The sequence below is a fragment of the Syngnathus typhle genome, linkage group LG4 (assembly GCF_033458585.1).
Source record: "Syngnathus typhle isolate RoL2023-S1 ecotype Sweden linkage group LG4, RoL_Styp_1.0, whole genome shotgun sequence".
In the NCBI taxonomy this organism is placed as follows: domain Eukaryota; kingdom Metazoa; phylum Chordata; class Actinopteri; order Syngnathiformes; family Syngnathidae; genus Syngnathus; species Syngnathus typhle.
The window spans coordinates 5,387,359-5,410,688 of record NC_083741.1 but is presented as its reverse complement, the minus strand read 5'-3'; the positions used below and the strand labels follow the sequence as shown (position 1 = coordinate 5,410,688).

General features: G+C 43.8%; 1 protein-coding gene across 4 annotated transcripts in view; it reads left to right on the top strand.

Moving 5' to 3' along the window:
* The window catches only part of ccdc102a (coiled-coil domain containing 102A), a 107,180-nt gene that overhangs the window by 61,251 nt on the left and 22,599 nt on the right, over positions 1-23,330 (top strand). For 3 of the 4 annotated variants that reach the window (XR_009714099.1, XM_061275703.1, XM_061275704.1), the window contains exons 7-8: positions 16,092-16,301; positions 22,491-22,661. Coding sequence is in view for 3 of the 4 variants with exons in the window: in XM_061275703.1 (XP_061131687.1) it covers positions 16,092-16,301; positions 22,491-22,661 (381 nt within the window). In the remaining variant the exon portion in view is untranslated. The remainder of the gene's footprint in view (positions 1-16,091; positions 16,302-22,490; positions 22,662-23,330) is intronic. The other variant, XM_061275705.1, reaches the window with a different exon arrangement.

Below are 23,330 nucleotides of genomic sequence, written 5' to 3'. Positions count from 1 at the left end.
AAAAAAAAAAAGTGGTTACATTTGTGCATTTTCAGTCCAGGCAGCAAAGTTAAGAATTGTATTTATTTATCGTATTTTTCGGACTATAAGTCATTTTTTTTTCATAGTTTGGGTGACGGGGCGTCTTATACTCAGGAGCGACTTCTTTGTGTAATTATTCACAATTTTTTACTTGATCATTAACACATTACTTACTTACTAGTATAGTTGATCACTAGTTGATGTTATTTTTACCGTAATTTTCCATGTAAAATACACCCCCATGTATAATACGCACCCTAAAAATGGCATGTCGATCCTGGAAAAAAGCCTGTACCCATGTATAATACGCACCCAAACTTTGACTCTTAAGTCCGTAAACGTAAAATTATTTCAGAAAAAAGATCATCTTTGGGAACAACCGGATGTTATTCTGCCGGTCAGTATCATCACTGCGCATGCAGTAGCAAACTCGATAGCGAAGAAATATGTGAGACTCTCAACGGGATCGCCAATATTTGAGTGATGTTCCAGTTATTTATTATCTTTCTGTGTGTTCACAATTGTCATGGTGATGTTTCTGGTGATTTCTTAACTATCCTGGATGTATTTTTTTTGTTGGCATTGATTTCTCCGACTGCCCAGAAAGGCACCACCGCGATCAGTTAGGTTAAAATGAAAAGAGAGGAAAGTGACGTGCGGACATGTGAAAAAGGCGGCTCTGTATGGGAGAGAAGTTGAAGAGGAATAAAAACACCCTTGGAAACTAAAACTTGCCCCTCGTCGTGACTCGGAGCCGCAACAAATGTTTCGGATTTGTGTAGGGTACATTGTGACAGCAAACGAGCAGGTGATCGAGCAAGCGTCTGATACGAGAGCATTGTGTTCGTATTTGCGTTGTTTGAAGTGAACAGCAGTGAAGAAAGGAACACGGCAAAGTGTTGTGAAATAAAATATTACCTGTAATACGCATTTAGGTAGAGAACTGAACTCTCGCTCTTTATATAGCTGACGTGTCTTGCGCATTCGTTCTGCGCATACTGTCATGGCGGCCTCCGTATGATATCCGGTCTGCGATGGAGATCAAAAAACAAACAATATTGACAATAACACACCATCAAGGATTGCACCATCGCATCAAACGATTTGTTGTCAATTATGAGTTTTACTGACTAAGTGTGTTGGGCAGGATGGCTGAATGCGATGCACGATTGACAACAAACAAGAAGAAAGGTGATTTCAAGTTTTATTTCGAGGAAGATTTTCTTCAAAAATTGTTGTACCCATGTATAATGCGCACCCCAGATTTTAGGACAATAAATGAGTTAAATTTTGCGCATTATACATGGAAAAAGACGGTACTTTACAACGCATGAGGGTGCACTATGGCTGTGGAATAATTGGAGCCTCACTGACAATGACTTCCATTCACTGACTTCTGGAGTCAGGAGATTTAATGATTTGGAGTGACACAGATGGTTCGATAAACTTGTTATTTATGTTTTAGTTATTTGATATATATAGTTTATTTAGTGTAGCAACATCTATGTTGATAGACTTCAGTAGTTTCCGATTGTCTTGCAAGGTTGTAAAGGAGGGGAACGGGAAGAGCGATCCAGGGCCCTTGCTTGGAGTATATACATATGTTGAGCTCTTGTTTTGTAGAATGAAGAGCCGGTTACCAAACCCACGTCTTGCCTGGTACTTTGGTAACACTACAATATAGTTAGATACGTAGATCTGTGGAATAATTGGAGCCGCAACTGACGACAAGTCTGACGTCAGCAGCGCATGGAGTTCCCGAGTCAACAGCTGTTTTTTTTTTTTTTTTTAAGTGACACAGAGGACGAAGATTTTGATGGATCTAATGATTTGGAGTGACACGGATGGTTTGATAAAATTGTTGTTTATATTATAGTTTGATATATAGTTTATATATAGTTATATGGGCCAGTGGAATAAGTTGAATTGCAACTGACGTCAGCGGCGCACCGCACACACTCCTGGGGTTAGAAGCGCCAGTGTTTGCACAAAGGATTCCAATGGATTTATTGATTTGGAGTTACACGGATGGTTCGATAAAATTGTTGTTTATATTATTGTTACTTGATATATAGTTTATATCTCGTTATATGGGCCTGTGGAATAATTTGAACTGCAACTGATGACGAGTCCGACGTCAGCGGCGTGCTGCACACGCGCTGTGTTTACACAAAGGATGAAGAATTCGATGGATTTAATGATTTGGAGTGACACAGATGGTTTGATAAACGTGTTCTTTATGTTAGTTATTTTAAAGACTGTTAATGTTAATGTAACGTTAGCATACCGTATCGTTTAGCCTGTTGTTGCTGGGTCATGTTAGAGTGATGCTCATTCTAACTTATTTTGCAAGAACCACACGGGAGACAGTATGCCCTTTAAGCACTTGCAAGTGGAGAGGTCATTCGTTGCTGTGCATACAGCGATGATCGAACCAAGTCTGACTCAGGCCTCTTGCAAGAGCATATTTATTGAGAGAAACAGGGTGGGGGTGAGAGTGGACAGGATGGGGGTAAACCCCTGGCCTCTGCTCAAATCATAGCAGGGGGTGTTTTACAATGTCGTGTAAACAGAACAACTTTGATTGCTTCCTCTGCAGCTGGTCAATCAGTTCAAAGGATCTCAGCACTTTGTTATACTACTTTGTTAAGACAAGACACGTTTGGTTGATTATTGCAGGTTACATTCCGACATAAGCATAGGATCAAACTAATCTATCAACCCTAACAGTTCATGTCTGTTCTTGGTGTTGGATTTTGTCAAATAAATTTCCCCCAAAATGCGACTTACGTAAACTCCGGTGCGACTTATACCGTTTTTTTCCGTGTATAGTGCGCCCCCATGTATAGTACGCACCCCTAAAAATGGCATGCTGATGCTGGAAAAAAGCTTGTACCCATGTATAATACGCACCCAATTATTATGATTTTTTTTAAATTTTATTTTTATTTTATTTATTTTTTTTTTAAGTCCCAATGATCGTCACACACGCAGGGAGGCAATGGGTCCCATTTTTATAGTCTTTGGTATGGTCTTAACTAGGCTGGATGTAATTTTTTTTGTTGGCGTTGATTTCTCCGACTGGCCGTAAACGCACCACCGCGCACGGGAAAGAGGCGGCTCTGTATGGGAGAGACGTTGACGAGGAATAAAAACACCCTTGGAAACCAAAACTTGCCCCTCGTCGTGACTCGGAGCCCCAACAAATGTTTCGGATTTGTGTAGGGTACATTGTGACAGACAGCAAACTAGCAGGTGCGAGCGTCTGATACAAGAGCATTGCGGTCGTATGGAGCGTGTTTGAAGTGAACAGCAGAGACGAAAGGAACAAGGCAAAGTGTTGTGAAATAAAATATTACCTGTAATACGCATTTTGTTATTTGCTGATTGAAACTGCTAATTAAACTGTGAATTGAAACTAATAGGTGGAGAACTGAACTCTCGCTCTTTATATAGCTGACGTGTCTTGCGCAACCGTTCTGCGCATCTGTAATGGCGGCCTCCGTATGACGTCCGGTCCGCGATGGAGATTAAAAAACAAACAATATTTGACAATAACACACATCAAGGATTGCACCATCGCATCAAACGATGTGTCGTCAATTATGAATTTTACTAAGTGTGTTGGGCAGGATGGCTGAATGCGATGCGCGATTGACAACAAACAAGAAGAAAGGTGAGTTTTATTTCGGGGGAGATTTGTTATGTCTCGTCCCCAGTTTTGCTATGTGTCTAGGTTGCCATAGTTTCTGTTCGCGTCGCCCCTCTCTTCCTGTGTCACCTCAATCGATGTAACGTGTTTTGTATTTAAGTCCTGTCTGCCCCTCGCTCACCGTTGGATCATTGCATGTGTTACTGTCATTCTGTTCCTGTCTTTGGTAATGTCACCCTGTCTTTTTGTTCCACGACTTTGTCGGTCAGTCCTGTTGTTGGTTTTGTTGTACCATGACTTTCTTTAAAAAAAAAAAAAAAAAAAATAAAAAAAAAAACAAATTAAATTTTTTTTTCTTTGTACCCATGTATAATACGCACCCCAGATTTTAGGACAGTAAATTAGTTAAATTTTGCGCACTATACACGGAAAAAAACGGTATATGTTTTTTTCCCCTTTATGGTGCATTTTATGTCTAATGCGACTTGTACTCCGGAGCGGGTTTTAGTCCGAAAAATACAGTCTTTTTCAAGATGACGGCGAGGCAGCGCAGTTATGAATTTCATTTATTCATATTTCAAGATAAATGCGCACATGTAGTTCTCCAGTTTGATATTATTTTTCTTGCTTTTCTATTGCGATTGCCAAAATCTTGCACCGCAGAACAACTGTATAGCCAGGACGGAAATTAAAATAGAATTAAGAAAGGCAATCATACATAGCCAGCAGGACCACTGTAATGCGCACACCGTATACAAATAGATGAAACAAAATATAGGACACATCCATCCTATCATGGATATTATAGAATCATCGATAGTCAGAAGTTTAATACAATAACAGAAAGTGTCAAATCAAATTTTATGACAGTAAAATTCACCAGTTGTTCATCAGTCGTTACAACAGATGACATCATCCGATTTTCAGTTTACAGCAAACAAATCAGGCACCATAGTGCTCACTGCAGTCGGTAGGGAAAACATTTTAAAAGTATGCAGTTTCTGTGGTAGAATTAAACGCAAAGTGGTCATGCTGAGAATTATGGGTGCATAATAGTCAATATAGTCAATTGGTGAAAACTAAAAATGGGTGGGGGGTGTACTCACAGCCCTAACTCATACCAGGAGAGGAGAGAGATCATGAAGAAGAATCTCAGCTTCTTCAGGACATCTGACAAACTTCGATTTCCCTTCCACCATCACACTCAGTGTACAGGGATACATGAGAGTATCTGAAGTCGGCAGCAAGGAGCTTCTTTTTAACGGTATCAAATTGAACCGTTTTTGAAAGAGCGCAAATCAGGGAATACGTAGACCCGAGCCCCTGTATAGATAAGATCTCCTCTCTCCCTGACCAGCTGCAGAATCTTCATCTTATCTTGGTAGTGAAGGAACTTTACCAGGATGGTACGACATGTAACGATATTGCAATAGATCAGGAAAACTGCTAACTCAAAACAGCAATATGGCTGTTATTGGAAGTCCAATCATATAGATCCTAAAACACAAAGAAAAGGAATGCGACAGTGAGCGCCCGGCGCGCTGCGGTTGCGCAATCGGACCAAATTAAGCTCCCTGCGCACTGAGGTCCATTTAAATTTTGGAATGTACATCAGGACTTTAAAAATATTATCTAAATTTCAGCGATGGCTCTGTCACAATAATGCGACCAGCGCGGTGCAGTTGCGCGGTTAGCGGTGCGCTACTGTTGCGCGTTCGGCGGTGCGCTGCAGTTGTGCGATCGGACAAAAATGCGCAAATGAAAAAATGCTTATAAAAAGTGGTTTTTTTTTTGTTTTGGAATGGGTAAAATTTTTTTCCATTGTTTGTAATGGGAAAAATACATTCGGAATTCGACCGATTCACTTCTCGAACTGCCTTCTGGAACGGATTGTGGTCGAAAACCGAGGTTTGACTCTACTGTCAAGATGAAGAAAGTGTCCGATCAGGACTTTATATTGTGGGACTCCGGACTCAGCTAATTTGTACCATCTGCCCAGTCGGGAACCCAGCTTTGGCAGTTATTGAGGCAAAAACGTAGGCATGGGAGGGGTTCTGTGACGTTATGGAAAACGACTTCCGGACGCTTCGAGAAAATGTGAAAATAAAAGAATATACAGAAAATAAATAAAGGGCCTGTAAATCATGCAATTGTAATTTAGTGTTAGTGTTTAGCTTATAAGTGTCTTGAATTGTCATGTTCAAGATTTATAATATAACAACTTGAGCGACAACCTTTGTGTCATGCGGTCATATGTGGGCACAGAGGACGAGAATGTACCAGGCATGGGCAATTATCAATTTCAGCATTTTGTTACAGGTATGACGATGGCGCCGCCCTGTGTGCAGCCTGTAGCAACAGCTCTCCCCTCTTTCCCCCCTTTTTCACTTTTATTTATTATTTCTAGTTTTCTTTCTAAGTTTTTCTCTCTACTAGGGGGAACCTTGTGCGAGCCTGCACATGTTAAACCTAGTTCGGGAGCTTTTTTGGCCGTAGTCCTTCTTTTTTCGTTACTTTTTCAACCGGCACGTGGTGGTGCATTCAGTGGAGTCGCCGCGAGTCTCATTGTTTACAGCCGAGACCAGCTGCTTGCCGCACGACCCGGATCCTTCTACTTCGCCACGAAACCTAAGGTTCCGGAGGAACTAAGAAGACGGAGGAGAGGCTGTAGAGGATCGGGAAAGAGGAAAAAGCAGCCGTGTTTACCGTCCGTTGTAACGGGAAATGTCCGCTCGCTACACGGGAAGATGGATGAGCTCGCGGCCCTGACACGATTCAACGGACTTTACAGGGACGCGAGTCTGCTGTGTTTTTCTGAATCGTGGCTGACTGACACCATCCCGGACTCCGCTGTTTCTCTACCCGGGTTTAGACTGGAGAGAGCGGATAGGAGTGCAGCTCAGAGCGGTAAGACGAGAGGCGGTGGAATCGCGGTTTACATAAATGAAGCGTGGTGCAAGCAGTCCCATGTTTACGTCAGAGAGAAACACTGCTCCGAGGACATCGAGTTTCTGACTATAAGCATGAGACCTTACTACCTCCCGAGGGAATTTGGACATATTATTCTGGTGTGTGTCTACATTCCCCCGTCTGCAAATGCGGCGCGCGCGCGTGACGTCATTCACAGCGCCGTGTGCAAGCTGCAGACAGACCATCCACGGGCCTTCATTGCAATTACCGGTGATTTCAATCATGCCTCTCTGTCTTCCACGCTGCCCACCTTCACTCAGTACGTAAACTGTGCTACCAGGGACAATAAGATACTGGACCACTTCTATTGCAATGCTGAGGGAGCATTCACAGCCTCTGCCCTCCCCCCACTGGGCCGTTCAGACCACAACCTGGTACTACTCACCTCCCAATACTCACCCAAGGTGAGAAGAGACCCCCCCGCAGGTAAAGGAAGTGAGGGTTTGGAGCGAGGAAGCCATCGAGCATCTGAGAAGCTGCCTTCAGTCTACCGACTGGGAAGTTTTCTACAGTGATCATGGCGAGGACATCGACGCCCTCACTGACTGCATCACGGACTATATTAACTTCTGCGTTGAGAGCACAATACCTTCTAAGAGGGTGCGTTGCTACTCAAATAACCACCCCTGGATGACCCCGCATCTGAAAGCCCTTATCAACAAGAAGTGGTGGGCTTTTAGACGCGGGGACAGAGAGGAGCAGAAGAGGCTGCAGCATCTGCTCCAGAGGACGATCCGCGAAGCAAAGCGGGACTTCGCTAGGAAGGTGGAGGAGGAACTCGCACAGAGGAACGTGCGGGATGTGTGGCGTGGCCTGAGGACTATGTCTGGTTCTGGACGGAGAGCGTGTGGCAGCATTAACGGGGATCAACGCTGGGCGGATGAGCTTAACCAGCACTTCAACCGTTTTGGCCTGTCCCCACTCCCTCTCACCCCCCTGCCCGCTGCCCCCCCAGCCTCCCATTGCCTGGATACCTGGATCCACCCCCCCGCCTGCCTCATGGACAATCAACCCACTCCCCCCTGCTTCATGGCCACTTAACACCCTCCCGCCCACCACATGGACAATCACTCATCTCCCCCAATGACTCACCACGGCCTTCAACCTCATCTCAGCCCCCTCCCCTCTCCTTCACTCCTGCTCAGGTGAGGAGAGAGCTGGGGAGGCTGAAACAGAGAAAGGCCCCGGGTCCGGATGGCATCTCCCCCAGGCTGCTACGGACATGTGCTGATGATCTCTGCCATGTTCTATGCCACCTCCTCAACCTGAGCCTCAGCCTGGCGAAGGTGCCTAGCGCATGGAAGACATCCTCCATCGTCCCAGTTCCCAAAACACCGCACGCCAAGGAACCGGCCCACTTCAGACCCGTCGCCCTCACTTCCCACATCATGAAGGTGATGGAACGCCTGGTCCTCAGCCACCTCCGCTCCGTGGTGAGCCCCACTCTGGATCCGCTGCAGTTTGCCTACAAGATCGGCATTGGGGTGGAAGACGCCGTCATCTACCTGCTGCAGCGGACGCTCACCCACCTGGAGTCCGCCGGCAGCGCTGTGAGGGTCATGTTCTTTGACTTCTCCAGTGCCTTCAACACCATCTCGCCGGCCCTGCTACGAGTGAAGCTGCTAGACACTGGAGTGGACCATCACCTCACTGACTGGACCATTGACTACCTCACTAACCGGCCCCAGTACGTGCAACTGCATGGCTGCCGATCAGAGGTGGTAGTCTGCAGCACTGGAGCACCTCAGGGCACAGTCCTGTCCCCATTTCTTTTCACTCTGTACACCTCGGACTTCACGCATAACACTGACATCTGTCATCTCCAGAAGTTCTCCGATGACTCAACTATAGTTGGCTGTATGTCTAAGGGGGGCGAGCTGGAGTACCTGTCGGCCATCAGCGCCTTTGTGGACTGGTGTGAGCACAATCACCTATGCTTGAACACCAGTAAGACGAAGGAGCTGGTGATTGACTTTAGGAGAGGAGCACCTCCCCACTCACCGGTGAACATCCAGGGTCAGGACATTGAGGTCGTGGACAGTTTCAGGTACCTGGGTGTTCACCTCAACAATAAACTGAACTGGACGGATCACATGAACGCCGTCTACAAGAAGGGACAGAGCCGCCTCCATCTCCTGAGGAGACTCAGCTCCTTTGGAGTGAGCAGGCCTCTGCTAAAAACCTTCTATGACTCAGTGGTAGCCTCTGCTATCCTCTACGCTGTGGTCTGTTGGGCTCCGAGCAGCACAGAGAGGGATAGGAAGAGGCTCAACAAACTGGTTAAGAGGGCCAGCTCTGTGGTGGGCTGCCCTCTAGACACTGTTGAGGAGGTGGGCGAGAGGAGGGTGCTAGCCAGGCTAGCATCCATCAGGAACAACCCCTCTCACCCACTGCATCTGACCTTGGAGAACTTGAGCAGCTCCTTCAGTCAGAGACTCAGACTCCCCCCGTGTAAGAAGGAACGCTACCGCAGCTCCTTCATCCCCACCGCAATCAGGCTGTACAATGACAACCTGTAAACACATCCTTCTGTGCAATACTTTCCCCATAACGTGCAATTCTTCCAATGTGCAATATCCTCTGCCACACAATGCCTAGATCTATTTCACTTCCATAACCCGTGCACTATTTCTTTTATTTCTTTTATTAGCATTACTAAACTCATACACTTCATACACTTTACGACACTTTACCACTACTTTTTTATCTTCTTCTTTTTGTAAATATTCATAGCTTATATTTTTAGTTTTACTACAATTGTTGTTATTTTTCCATATTTTTTTCTTTTTATATTGTATTCTATTTTTTATGCCGGAGGACTACGGTCCAGAAGTCTCTTTTTGCACCTTTATCCCCCTACTTGTACCTTCCTGTAAATCGGGCTGTTACATGCAGTTTCTCACACGTGAGATTAATAAAGTTCCTCTTATCTTATCTTATCTTAGTACAATCCACATTAAATCTTACCTCGTATGGAGTTGATCTCAAATGACGTCACGTTCGCTCATAAATATTCAGCGGATGCATTATGTCCGACTGACCGTGCAACTACAGCTGCACGCATCATTTTGGATTAGGACGACGTATCAGGGGAGAAATTGTATTGACACGGTTTTATTGCCAAACATAGTCTGGAACAACTCAAATGTCGGCTGACATGCAGAGGCCTCAAAGTCAGCGGGAAGAAAGCCGTTTTGGTTTTGCTATAGCTCTCTCACTCCGGTAAGGTCCTGCTAGGTAACTTCGTGTTGCTGACTTTCCTGAAAATTAATCGACAAACATAGTGTGGCACAACTTAAACGTTGCCTGACATGCAGAGACCTTAAAAACAGCGTAAAGAAAGCCGTTTTAGTCAATAGGTAAGCGTTATTGTCTGATATCTCTCTCACTCAGGTGAGGTCCTGCAAGCTAACCAAGCTAACCTCGTGTTGCTAACTTTCATGAAAATTAATCAACATAGTGTGGAACAACTTAAACGTTGGCTGATTTCCACCGAAAAAATGCAGAGAGCATATACGTATGTGTGTTTGGTGACATTATTTACTGTAAATCCCTGCCGTTTACAAGCTTCTACCCAGCAAAAGCATTTCTCACGGCTCATCCACGGCTTTAGAAAAGATACGAAGAAAACTCCCCTCATATGATCCCGGTCAGCATATCGCGAGTCACTACGGCAGACACCAAAGCAGCAGTGTTTGGTTGTAGCCATGATAGGTTAATGTTCACTCTGATAAAAAAAATAGCGAATTGGTCTTTTGCGCTCCAGCTGTTCACTACCTGTTCGGCTCTTGTGTTTGTTTGACCATGGCGCATGCGCAGTTCACTGTTCGCTGTTCTAAAAATAGTAACTTTGGGGTAATTGTGACAAGCCCCATAAAATGTGCGCTGCAAACATGAGCATTGTTGATGATACTTGCAGTCCAATCCTTTCACCTGAAGAGAGAGCAACATATTCTGTTAGGTTAGACAAACTCATATACCGTAATTTTCGGACTAAAAGTCGCTCCGGAATATAGGTCGCATTAGCCATAAAATGCACAATAACGTGAAAAAAACATTTATAAGTCGCTCCGGAGCATAAGTCGCATTTTGGGGTGAAATTTATTCGACAAAATCCAACAGCAAGAACAGACATGAACGAGCAACAACAGACTAAACGATAGGTATGCTAACGTGACATAAACACAAATGAAGAGCTAAGAATGGGCCTGACGTAACATTCAGAGTTATTGAAAAAATTTATTACATAAATAACACGTTTATAAAACCATCTGTGTCACTCCAATTCATTAAATCCATTGATCGTCCTTTGTCAACAATGGGTGCACTTCAAAATATTCCACAGGCCCATATAACGATATATAAATTAGGTATCAAATAACTATTATTTAAGAAATAATATTAACAAACCATCTGTGCACTCTAAATCATTAAATCCATAGATCCAATTCCTCGTCCTTTGTCAACAACGCCGCGCGTGCGCCCTGACGTCAGCCTCGTCGTTATTCCACGGATCTAGTATATGTATAACTATATTGTAGCGTTAACAAAGTACAAGGAAAGACGTGGGTTTGGTAAACGGCTCTTTATTTAACAAAACAAATTTCCAGGCGTGTGGCGGCATGGACTTCCAGCCACGGAGGTGGAAGAGAGATCCATAGAATAGGACCGGGCGTGCGTAAAAACCATGACCGAGCCCCATCCACCGTCCCCGAACACCCACCCGGCCGAGCACCGGCCCCCGACTTCTATCCACGGAGGTGAAAGAGAGCTCCGTAGAGTAGGACCGGGCGTGCGTAAAAGCCATAATAGTTTTCCAAACCTTCTGTGTCACTCCAAATCCTTAAATTCTTCAAACTCTTCGTCCTCCGTGTCACTTAAAAACAAAGCCGCTAATGATGCCGGTAGTACGTGGGGCCCTTCGTCATCTCGAGATTAATCTTTGTCCTTTTTGTAAACAACCGCCGCACCGCGCCGCGCTGCTGACGTCACTTGAAATTCAAATTACAGTAATAGTCAAAGTCAAAGTCTGCTTTATTGTCAACGTCTTCACATGCCGAGACATACAAAGAGATTACGTTTTCTCTATCCCACGGTGACAAGACATATTACACGATAGACATACAAGTAAACGACGCAAAATAAAAAAACAAGAAGGCACAAACAATAAATAATAAGAGTAATAATAAATAATAAATAAACAGATAACACAACAAATAAGAGCCAGTGTGCATACAGACAGTAAAAGTACAGGACGCTACGCAGAACGGGGGAGCGAGTTCAGGATCCTAACAGCCTGGAGTATGAAGCTGTTTGAGAGTCTGGTGGTGCGGGAGCGCAGGCTTCTGTACCTCTTCCCAGAGGGCAGAAGCTCGAACAAAGAGTGAGCGGGGTGACTCACATCACTCACAATCGTGGTCGCCTTGCGGGTGAGATGGGAGGTGTAAATGTCCTTCAAGGAGGGGAGCGAAGCACCAGCAATCTTACCAGCCGTGTTCACTATGCGCTGCAGGGCCTTCAAGTTGTAGTCAGTGCAGCCGCCACCCCAAACAGCAATACAGCTGGAGAGGACGCTCTCAATGGTGCCGCGGTAAAATGTAGTCATGACGGCCGGAGGAGCGCTCGCTCGCCTGAGTTTCCGCAGGAAGTACAGGCGGCGCTGGGCTTTCTTTGCCAGTGATGCGGTGTTGGTGGACCAGGAGAGATCCTCACTGATGTGCACCCCCAGGAACTTGGCGCTGCTCACTCTCTCCACCACAGCACCATCGATGGTCAGCGGCAGGTGTTGGGTGTGATCCTTCCGGAAGTCCACAACAATCTCCTTGGTCTTGTCAACGTTCAGCAGGAGGTTGTTGTCCCTGCACCACGTGGTCAGAAGGTCAACCTCCAGCCTGTATTGAGTCTCGTCTCCCTTGGTGATGAGACCCACCAGAGTCGTGTCGTCAGCAAACTTCACTACGTATACGGTTGTCGCTGTAGGTTGCAGTGCAGTCATGCGTCAGGAAGGTGAAGAGCACGCAGCCTTGGGGGGCCCCCGTGCTCAGCGTGATGCTGGCGGAGATTTTGTCGCCAACACGTACTACCTGTGGCCTCTGACAGAGGAAGTCCAGTAGCCAGTTGCAGAGGTAGGTACTGAGGCCCAGCGCGTCAAGTTTGCTGATGAGGCGTTGTGGCACAATGGTGTTGAAGGCAGAACTGAAGTCCACAAACAGCAATCTCACATACGAGTCCCTTCTCCTCAGGTGGGTGAGGGCCGAGTGGAGGGCAGAGCAGATGGCATCCTCAGAGGACTGTTTGGCTCGGTACGCAAACTGGAAGGGGTTAATGGTGGGGGGAAGAACGGATCAGATGTGCTCCATGACAAGCCGCTCAAAGCACTTCATGATGATGGGCGTAAGTCATTGAAGCAGGACGGAGCGGGTTTCTTCGGCACAGGTACGATGGTGGCAGCTTTGAAACACGACGGGACGATGGCCTGCTGCAGGGAAGTGTTAAAGATGTCTGTGAAGACATCCGTCAGCTCACCAGCGCAGTCCTTCAGCGCTCGACCCGGGATGTTGTCAGGGCCCGCCGCCTTACGGATGTTGATAGCGGCAAGCGCCCTCCTCACGCTGTCGGCGGAGAGGCACAGGGGCAGCTCGTGTGAAGGGGGAGTGGCCTTCAGCGGGCAAGTGCTGTTCTGAGCGTCGAAGCGAGCAAAGAAGCGGTTGAGGTCATTGAGCAGACGGACGTCGCCTTCACAGCTCTGCGGCGCGGGCTTGTAATCCGTGATGGTCTGAATGCCCTGCCAAAGGCTCCGTGCGGGCCTGCTGTCCTTGAAGTGGGCGGTAATTTTGCACGAGAACGCCCTCTTTGCATCTTTGATGCCCCGGGACAGGTCAGCCCTCGCAGTCCTCAAGCCAGCCTCATCCCCCGCTCTAAAGGCTTTGTCCCTGGCCCTCAGCAGCCTGAAGACAGCACCTGTCAGCCATGGCTTCCGGTTAGCCCGAGTGACGATGGATTTTGAGAGAGTCACATCATCAATGCACTTCCTGATGTAGGAGGAAACAGAGTCAGTATACTCCTCAAAGTCTGTCCGATCGTCGCAAGTGGCACCCCTCCTAAACATGTCCCAGTCAGTAGAGCCAAAGCAGTCACGCAGTGCATCAGAGGTACGCTCAGGCCACACCCGTACCTGTTTGCGAACTGGCCTGGACGCTCTCACCATTTGTCTGTATGCGGGCAAAAGCATAACAGTGATATGGTCAGAAATTCCAAGATGGGGGAGGGGGGCGGGTTTGAAAGCTCCTTTATGCGAAGAGTAGACCAGGTCCAGGAAGCTGTCGCCACGCGTAGGAAAATTAACATGCTGGTGAAGCCTCGGAAAAACAGACTTCAGGTTAGCATGATTAAAATCCCCAGCGAAGATGGTGAAACCGTCAGGGTGCGCTGTCTCTTGTTCACTGACAGCCTGGTACAGTTCACTAAGAGCCGCGATCCTGTCGCCTTCGATGTTGGAAGGCGGGATGTAAACCGCGACTAGCAGAATCGCGGTAAATTCCCTTGGCAGGTAAAAAGGATGGCACTTAATGATCACGAACTCCGCCAGTGGCGAGCAGTGCTTGCATGCCACTACAGAGTCCCGGCACCATTCGTCACGGATGTAGACGCATATTCCACCTCCACAAGATTTCCCCCCTTGTACAATGGCCCGGTCCGCCCGATAGCACGCTAGCCGCTCCAGATGTACGGCAGAGTCCGGAATGTTGACAGTCAACCGAGTCTCAGTGAACACGAGCACACAGCAGTCCCGCACTGTCCGGTTTGTAGATCGCAGCAAGCGAATGTAACCCATTTTGTTGTCCAGCGATCGAACATTCGCCAGAAGAATGGAAGGCACGGCCGGGCGAGCAGGGTTGGCCGCCGGGCGAGCAGGGTTGGCCGCCAGCCTGGCTCGGACGCCCCCGCGTTTGCCCCTCTTCAGCCTCCTCGCACACCGCTTTCGACGCTTCCCAACCGGGGGAGGAATAGCAGACGAGCCTGGCGACGCTTCAGGACGTAGCAGTCCGAGCTCCTTTAATTTTCCCGCATCAAAGTCCAGAACTCGACAAAACTCGCTTCGGCCGATGTCAAGCAGAACCTGCCTGCCGTACTTGTAGCACGACTCAGTACGACGAGACGAACAAAAAAAACTGCCGGACAAACACTCATTAGACGGACAAAACACCGTTTGGGCGGGACAAAGAGAGGTCGCTGCGTATGCACGCGCCGCCATCTTGAAAACCTTGAATACCTTGCTACATCGCGGTTCGTTTATCGCGGTTTCACTTATATATATATATTTTTATTTTTGAAAAAAAAAACACATAAGTCGCTCCTTATTATAAGTCGCCCCCCCACCCAAACTATGAAAAAAAACGCGATTTATCGTCCGAAAATTACGGTACTTGTTCATGTTCAAATGTGTAAATCCTCTTATTATTTTATATAAACATGACTGCTCAATCAAGAGCACGGTTACAGCACACAACTGTGTAGCCCTCCAATACACAAAGGCACAGATGGCTGACACAACACATATACACACACAGGGCGGTAACTCTCCAATACACATTGTCATAATAATAAAAGAGTTCTAAAAACATATTTACAGTATGTACACTTGTACCTTGTTATAAAAAACAAACTATAATAATAAAAGTTGTTCTAAAAACATATTTACAGTATGTGTTAAGAATTTTCCATGTTATTTATGTTATTCAGCCGTGCTTTGATTTGAGGTACGGTGATTTATTTTGAAAGCCGTTTTCAGGCGATACCACTTCCTGTTTTACGTTCGTATACATATGTCGGTTACAGTGGTACAGGAGTCATTGACGATGTAAGTGGGTCTCCTAGCAAGAGAAATGAACGATCACGTGTCTAACCTTAAGGACAATGTAGTATTGCTCCGAATTATTGTTTCAATTCCTTTAGAGGTCCGTTTTAGCGCGTTAGCACGATCGCGAATTAGCATCTTTCTGCTAACTCAGCCTGCCCAGTACTTCTTGTTAACATGTTACACGCACACATGTATAATATTTATACTTTCAATATTTATACATTTTCTGTATGTTATTTATACTATGAATGTATTATTTACACGTTTGAAACAATTATTTATTGCTCTAATAATAAAATATGCACTTCAATGGTTTCATATACATTTATTGACACACAAGAAATGTACAGATGAAAAAAAAGAAAAAAAAACTACCAATGAGAGGGTGACCGTACTTCGGAGATTTCACTTATCGCGGGTGGTTTTTGGAACCAATAATCCGCGATAAACGAAGGATTACTCTGTGTGTGTGTGTGTGTGTGTGCGTGTGTGTGCGTGTGTGTGTGTGTGTGTGTGTGTGTATATATATATATATATATATGTGTTATTTAAATAATTTTAAATAAGTAAAATATATGTGGCTGTCAGATGGAGAGGTTGCAGTTGGAGAATGCAGCAGAATGGGGTCGTAGAGAACGTTTGGAGACAGAGAAACTGGCCCTGGAGAGGGACAACAAGAAGCTCAAGGCTCAAACTGAAGACTTGGAAGAACAAATTGCGAAGAAACGCCACCAGGCTGCAACAGCGATCGACACCGACATCAAGGGCATCCAGACTGACTTGTTTGAGAAAAACAAGGTAAACAATGGAAGTATACACATTTCTTAATAATGTATGATTATGATCAGTATTGGGACAAACGACTTTAGAAGTAACGGTAGTGATCGGAGAATTGCATTGACATCTCATTCGGAATATTGTCTCACAAGTGTCTGAGGCCTTGGAAAAACGCTGACCTCTTGTGGACAAGTTTTACTATTGCAAATGAGTACACAACCCATGATTTTGGAACCGAAAACAATATTTGCCATAAAAAATTAAACAAATTTCAAAAGTTGCCAAAATCACCACTAACGCCACACAATACTCCTCTCAACCCAATAAATATTGCTGCATCTTTTTTACTGTAGCGGGTAGTAAGGGGCGTGCCTCTGAGCAATGCGTACGTGACTGAGTTCAAGTGTAGGAGGTGGCAGCCGGCCACGTGCACCAACCAGTGCAGAAGGAGTTGGTACACGTGACAATATCACATGTTTTTTCTTTTATTTACTGTAAAGGTACAATACATGCACAAAACATTGTGGGAATGGTTATTAGGGGAATGGGAAAGATTTATGTAGCATAAAGTATTGGGGGGGGGTTAAAAAGCTTTAATATTCTGTACTGGACCACAATGCAACAGGAGATTGCGTGATGTCCTCCGAGTTAGTGTACAGTAGTAATTCTGAAGGTGGACACTTTGCATTGCTTGGCAAGGAAAAACACTCTTCTAATTGACTTGCAATGCATCAATGAAATTTCAATACAATAGTGTTTAAATTTCTAAATAATACGTACATATACTGTTTCGTTTTTCGTGGGTTGTTGTGGGACGCATCTCCTGCGATAAACGAGAGATCGCTGTACACTTACATTTTCATTAATTTATATATTTTTTAGAATATTATTACCTTTTCACAAACACCTTATGATGATGGACTTACCGTTTTTTTATCGTTTATTTATTGTCCTAAAATCTGGGGTGCGCATTATACATGGGTCCAATTTTTTTATTTTTATTTTTATTTTTTATTTATTTATTTATTTTTTTTTTTAAGAAAATCATGGTAGAACAATTTTTGAAGAAAATCTTGTCACGGATGGATTGTGGAAAGGAGCGGTGCAAAATTTGGGTGCGTATAGGTACAGGCTTTTTTCGACATGCCATTTTTAGGGTGCGTATTATACATGTGGGCGCATTATATATGGGAAAAAACGGTAGTTTTCCCTTTCACAAACCCCTTATGATGATAAATGGACTTACCGTTTTTTTCCGTGTATAATGCGCGAAATTTAACTAGTTTATTGTCCTAAAATCTGGGGTGCGCATTATACATGGGTACAACAATTTTTGAAGAAAATCTTCCTCGAAATAAAACTTTTTTTTTTAATTTTTTTTTTTTTAAATTTTTTTTTTAAGAAAATCATGGTACAACAAAACCAACAACAGGACTGACCGACAAAGACGTGGAACAAAAAGACAGGGTGACATTACCAAAGACAGGAACAGAAACCAAACAGACATCATGACAGTAACACATGCAATGATCCGACGGTGAGCGAGGGGCAGACAGGACTTAAATACAAAACACGTTACATTGATTGAGGTGACACAGGAAGGGAGGGGCGACGCGAACAGAAACTATGGCAACCTAGACACATAGCAAAACTGGGGACGAGACATGACAAATCTCCCTCGAAATAAAACTTGAAATCAACTTTCTTCTTGTTTGTTGTCAATCGCGCATCGCATTCAGCCATCCTGCCCAACACACTTAGTCAGTAAAATTCATAATTGACGACACATGGTTTGATGCGATGGTGCAATCCTTGATGGTGTGTTATTGTCAAATATTGTTTGTTTTTTAATCTCCATCGCGGACCGGACGTCATACGGAGGCAGTATCACTGCGCATGCGCACTATGAATCCGATGCGCAGAACGGATGCGCAAGACACATCAGCTATATAAAGAGCAAGAGTTCAGTTTTCTTCCTATTAGTTTCAATTCACAGTTTAATTAGCAGTTTCAATCAGCAAATGAAAAAATGCGTATTACAGGTAATATTTTATTTCACAACACTTTGCCTTGTTTCTTTCGTCTCTGCTGTTCACTTCAAACACGCTCCATACGAACGCAATGCTCACATATCAGACACTTGCTCGATCACCTGCTCGTTTGCTGTCACAATGTACCCTACACAAATCCGAAACATTTGTTGCGGCTCTGAGTCACGACGAGGGGCAAGTTTTGGTTTCCAAGGGTGTTTTTATTCCTCTTCAACGTCTCTCCCATACAGAGCCGCCTTTTTCACGTCCGCACGCCTTTTTCACATGTGCGCACAGATCGCGGTGGTGCCTTTACGGGCACTCGGAGAAATCAACGCCAACAAAAAAAATACATCCAGCCTATTTAAGACCATACCAAAGACTATAAAAATGGGACCCATTGCCTCCCTGCGTGTGTGATGATCATTGGGACTTAAAAACAAAAAAAATAATGATAATAAATTTGGGGGCGTATTGTACATGGGTACAGGCTTTTTTCCAGCATCAACATGCCATTTTTAGGGTGCGTATTATACATGGGGGCGCATTATACATAGAAAAAAACGGTATATATATATATATATATATATATATATATATATATATATATATATATATATATATATATATATATATATATATATATATATATAAAGGTATATATACTATATACCGTTTTTTTCCATGTATAATGCGCAAAATTTAACTAATTTATTGTCCTCAAATCTGCGGTGCGCATTATACATGGGTACAAAAAAAAAAAACATTTTTTTTTTTTTAAATTTTATTATTTATTTTATCCGGATATCATACGGAGGCCGCCATTACAGATGCGCTCTGCTGTTCACTTCAAACACGCTCCATACGAACACAATGCTCTCGTATCAGACGCTTGCTCGATCACCTGCTTGTTTGCTGTCACAATGTACCCTACACAAATCCAAAACATTTCTTCGCTATCGAGTTTGCTAGCGCATGCGCAGTGATACTGACCGGCAGAATAACATCCGGTTGTTCCCAAAGATGATCTTTTTTCTGAAATAATTTTACGTTTACAGACTTAAGTAGGAGTTAAAATTTGGGTGCGTATTATACATGGGTACAGCCTTTTTTCCAGCATCAACATGCCATTTTTAGGGTGCGTATTATACATGGGGGCGTATTATACATGGAAAAAAACGGTATATATATATTCTACTTAAAATTATATAAACATTTTAAGTATAAAAGTGCTATAAAAGTGAAAGCCCTTTTCCCATTTACTACATAGGTGACTTAATGTCATTAAAGAAATTCAGCGTTTGATAGACTGTATTTGCCTAGAAGGGATGCATGATGGCTGACCATCCAGAAACCCTTTAGTACAGGGGTGGGCAAACCTTTTGACTTGCAGGCCGAATTGGGTTCTAAATTTTGACCGAGGGGCCAAACTCTTCTTATTTATTGTTTGTGCCTTCTTGTTTTTATATTGTGTCGTTTACTTGTATGTCTATCGGGTAATATGTCTCGTCACCGTGTGATAGAGAAAACGTAATTTCGGTTTCCTTGTGTGTCTTGACATGTGAAGAGATTGACAATAAAGCTGACTTTGACTTTGACTTTGAAACCAAGAGCAGCTGGATGTCGTGTTTGTGTGAAGTAATATAAACAACATGTAAAGGTCATTGCATAAAAGGTTTTGGCTGTTAGTAGGTAGTAAAACATGGATATTCAATAAAGCTTTTTGAAAACAAATGCATTTATTAATAGCATTAAAAAAATAGATTTCACAAAAAAACTACCGTTTTTTTCCGTGTATAGTGCGCCCCCATGTATAGTACGCACCCCTAAAAATGGCATGCTGATGCTGGAAAAAAGCTTGTACCCATGTATAATACGCACCCAATTTTTATGAATTTTTTAAAAATGTTTTTAATTTATTTTTTTTTTTTTAAGTCCCAATGATCGTCACACACGCAGGGAGGCAATGGGTCCCATTTTTATAGTCTTTGGTATGGTCTTAACTAGGCTGGATGTAATTTTTTTTGTTGGCGTTGATTTCTCCGACTGCCCGTAAACGCACCACCGCGCACGGGAAAGAGGCGGCTCTGTATGGGAGAGACGTTGAAGAGGAATAAAAACACCCTTGGAAACCAAAACTTGCCCCTCGTCGTGACTCGGAGCCGCAACAAATGTTTCGGATTTGTGTAGGGTACATTGTGACAGACAGCAAACTAGCAGGTGATCGAGCGAGCGTCTGATACAAGAGCATTGCGGTCGTATGGAGCGTGTTTGAAGTGAACAGCAGAGACGAAAGGAACAAGGCAAAGTGTTGTGAAATAAAATACTACCTGTAATACGCATTTTGTTATTTGCTGATTGAAACTGCTAATTAAACTGTGAATTGAAACTAATAGGTGGAGAACTGAACTCTCGCTCTTTATATAGCTGACGTGTCTTGCGCAACCGTTCTGCGCATCTGTAATGGCGGCCTCCGTATGACGTCCGGTCCGCGATGGAGATTAAAAAACAAACAATATTTGACAATAACACACCATCAAGGATTGCACCATCGCATCAAACGATGTGTCGTCAATTATGAATTTTACTAAGTGTGTTGGGCAGGATGGCTGAATGCGATGCGCGATTGACAACAAACAAGAAGAAAGGTGAGTTTTATTTCGGGGGAGATTTGTCATGTCTCGTCCCCAGTTTTGCTGTGTCTAGGTTGCCATAGTTTCTGTTCGCGTCGCCCTACTCTTCCTGTGTCACCTCAATCGATGTAACGTGTTTTGTATTTAAGTCCTGTCTGCCCCTCGCTCACCGTTGGATCATTGCATGTGTTACTGTCATTCTGTTCCTGTCTTTGGTAATGTCACCCTGTCTTTTTGTTCCACGACTTTGTCGGTCAGTCCTGTTGTTGGTTTTGTTGTACCATGACTTAGTTTAAAAAAAAAAAAAAAAAAAATTAAAATTTTTTTTCTTTGTACCCATGTATAATACGCACCCCAGATTTTAGGACAATAAATTAGTTAAATTTTGCGCACTATACACGGAAAAAACGGTATCAATGATTCTAATTAAATACGACACTGTTATTATGAATAACAATTTCCATCACTTCAGTGCCTGTAGGTCAGATTTAATAAAAGATGATAGTGAAGATAATGAAAGATGTTTATCTTATGAGGCGAAATCACATCAAACGGCAAACATTCCGACCAAATACAGCATCTTGAAGAATCAGTGAAAAAATACATCGAAATAACGTAATAAAGAAATCAAAACGGCAACACGGTGACGGATATCTGAAAATCAGAGCAGAGCTTTAACTCACAAACACCTGGTGACAGAGGTGAGGAAACGGGAAACACTTCCTTAAAGGCGGAAAGAACTTTAAAAGCTAAGATTAGTCGCAAACAGGTGGTGTGTCAATGTCCTTGAGCATCCTGCATTGTTTGAAAATGAGAATGGTCGCTAGGTTCAACCCCTGCTATTTGTACAAATTATTTTGAAAATGTTTTTTTACAACAAACTATAGAAACTCCCCTTAATTTTCAGTGGGAACAGTGTTGTTGGTCTCCTTTTTTGTGAGTGCATCATAGTCTGGAGTAAATTTTGTTGTGGCAATTCTTAGTATACAGCCGAGGTGTTGGTCTGTTAACCTAGATCTGTGATGGGCTTTGTTGATGTTCATGTGGCTGAACGTCTGCTCACATACGTAGTTCGAGCCAAATAATTGTCCACTCTTTTTTTAAACAATCAGCACTCAGTGTCCACCTTTCTTTTCCTTGGGCCACTCATTTTAATGGAAGGATTCCAGGGGAAGGTTTGTGGGTGGCTTTGGCGTAAAACTGTATCTAAAAGCTCAGCGCGCGAATTTCGAGAATGCTGACGTTACAGCCCACACTCGAAATGAAATCTCGGCACTGATAGAAATAGAGCGCGGCGTGCGCCGGGTCCGTACTACTGAGCAACTTGTGAGTGTGCACTGAGCTTTCTGACACAGCTTTCGGGAGTAAATGTGTGGGCGAGTGTTTCTCCATCTACTGGGGAAACGCAGTCATTGCAGGGAAAATGACAAAAAAAAGGTTAATAATACAATTTATTCAGGTTTGGCGGGCCGGATTGCCCATGTCTGCTTTAGTAGATGCTCTATTAAGTCATTAGCCTCACTTTTGGTTCGTTTATGTGTATTCAGGAGTTGTCTGATCTTCGGCACATTTATGCTAAGCTGAAGAAGCAATTCCAGGACAAGACAGCAGAGCTAGCCCACGCAAACAGGAGGGTGGAGGGCCATGAAGCTGAAGTAAAAAAACTGAGACTGCGGGTTGAAGAGTTAAAGAAAGGATTAGGACAGGCTGAAGATGAGGTAAGAACTAAATCTTTGTTATGTTTTGTTTGAATGTTAAGATTGCAGAACAGCGACTTTAATAATTGTGTTATGCCCAATTACAAATCTCTGACCTCAGTCTACTTCACCAATGCATATGACTAGGGCTTGACATAAATGTTGTTACTCATCAACCACTTTTGACTAGTGGCTTCCAAGAGTTACTAGCCATTCAGGATTATACATACTTCGATTTACGAACGCTTATACCGTAATTTTCGGACTATAAATCGCTCCGGAGTATAAATCGCATTTTGGGGGGCAATTTATTCGACAAAATCCAACACCAAGAACAGACATGAACGAACAACAACAGGCTAAACGATACGCTATGCTAACGTGACAAACACAAACAAGGAGCTGAGAACGGGCCTGACGTAACATTCGGTTATTTAAAAAAAACTATTACATAAATAACACGTTTATAAAACCATCTGTGTCACTCCAATTCATTAAATCCATCGATCGTCCTTTGTCAACAATGCCGTGTGCCGCGCCGTAGTTCAAATTATTCCACAAGCCCATACAAGGATATATAAACTATATTTTAAATAACTATCACATAAACAACAATATTAACAAACCATTTGTGTCACTTCAAATCATTAAATCCATCGATCAAATTCCTCGTCTTTTATCGCTCGTCCT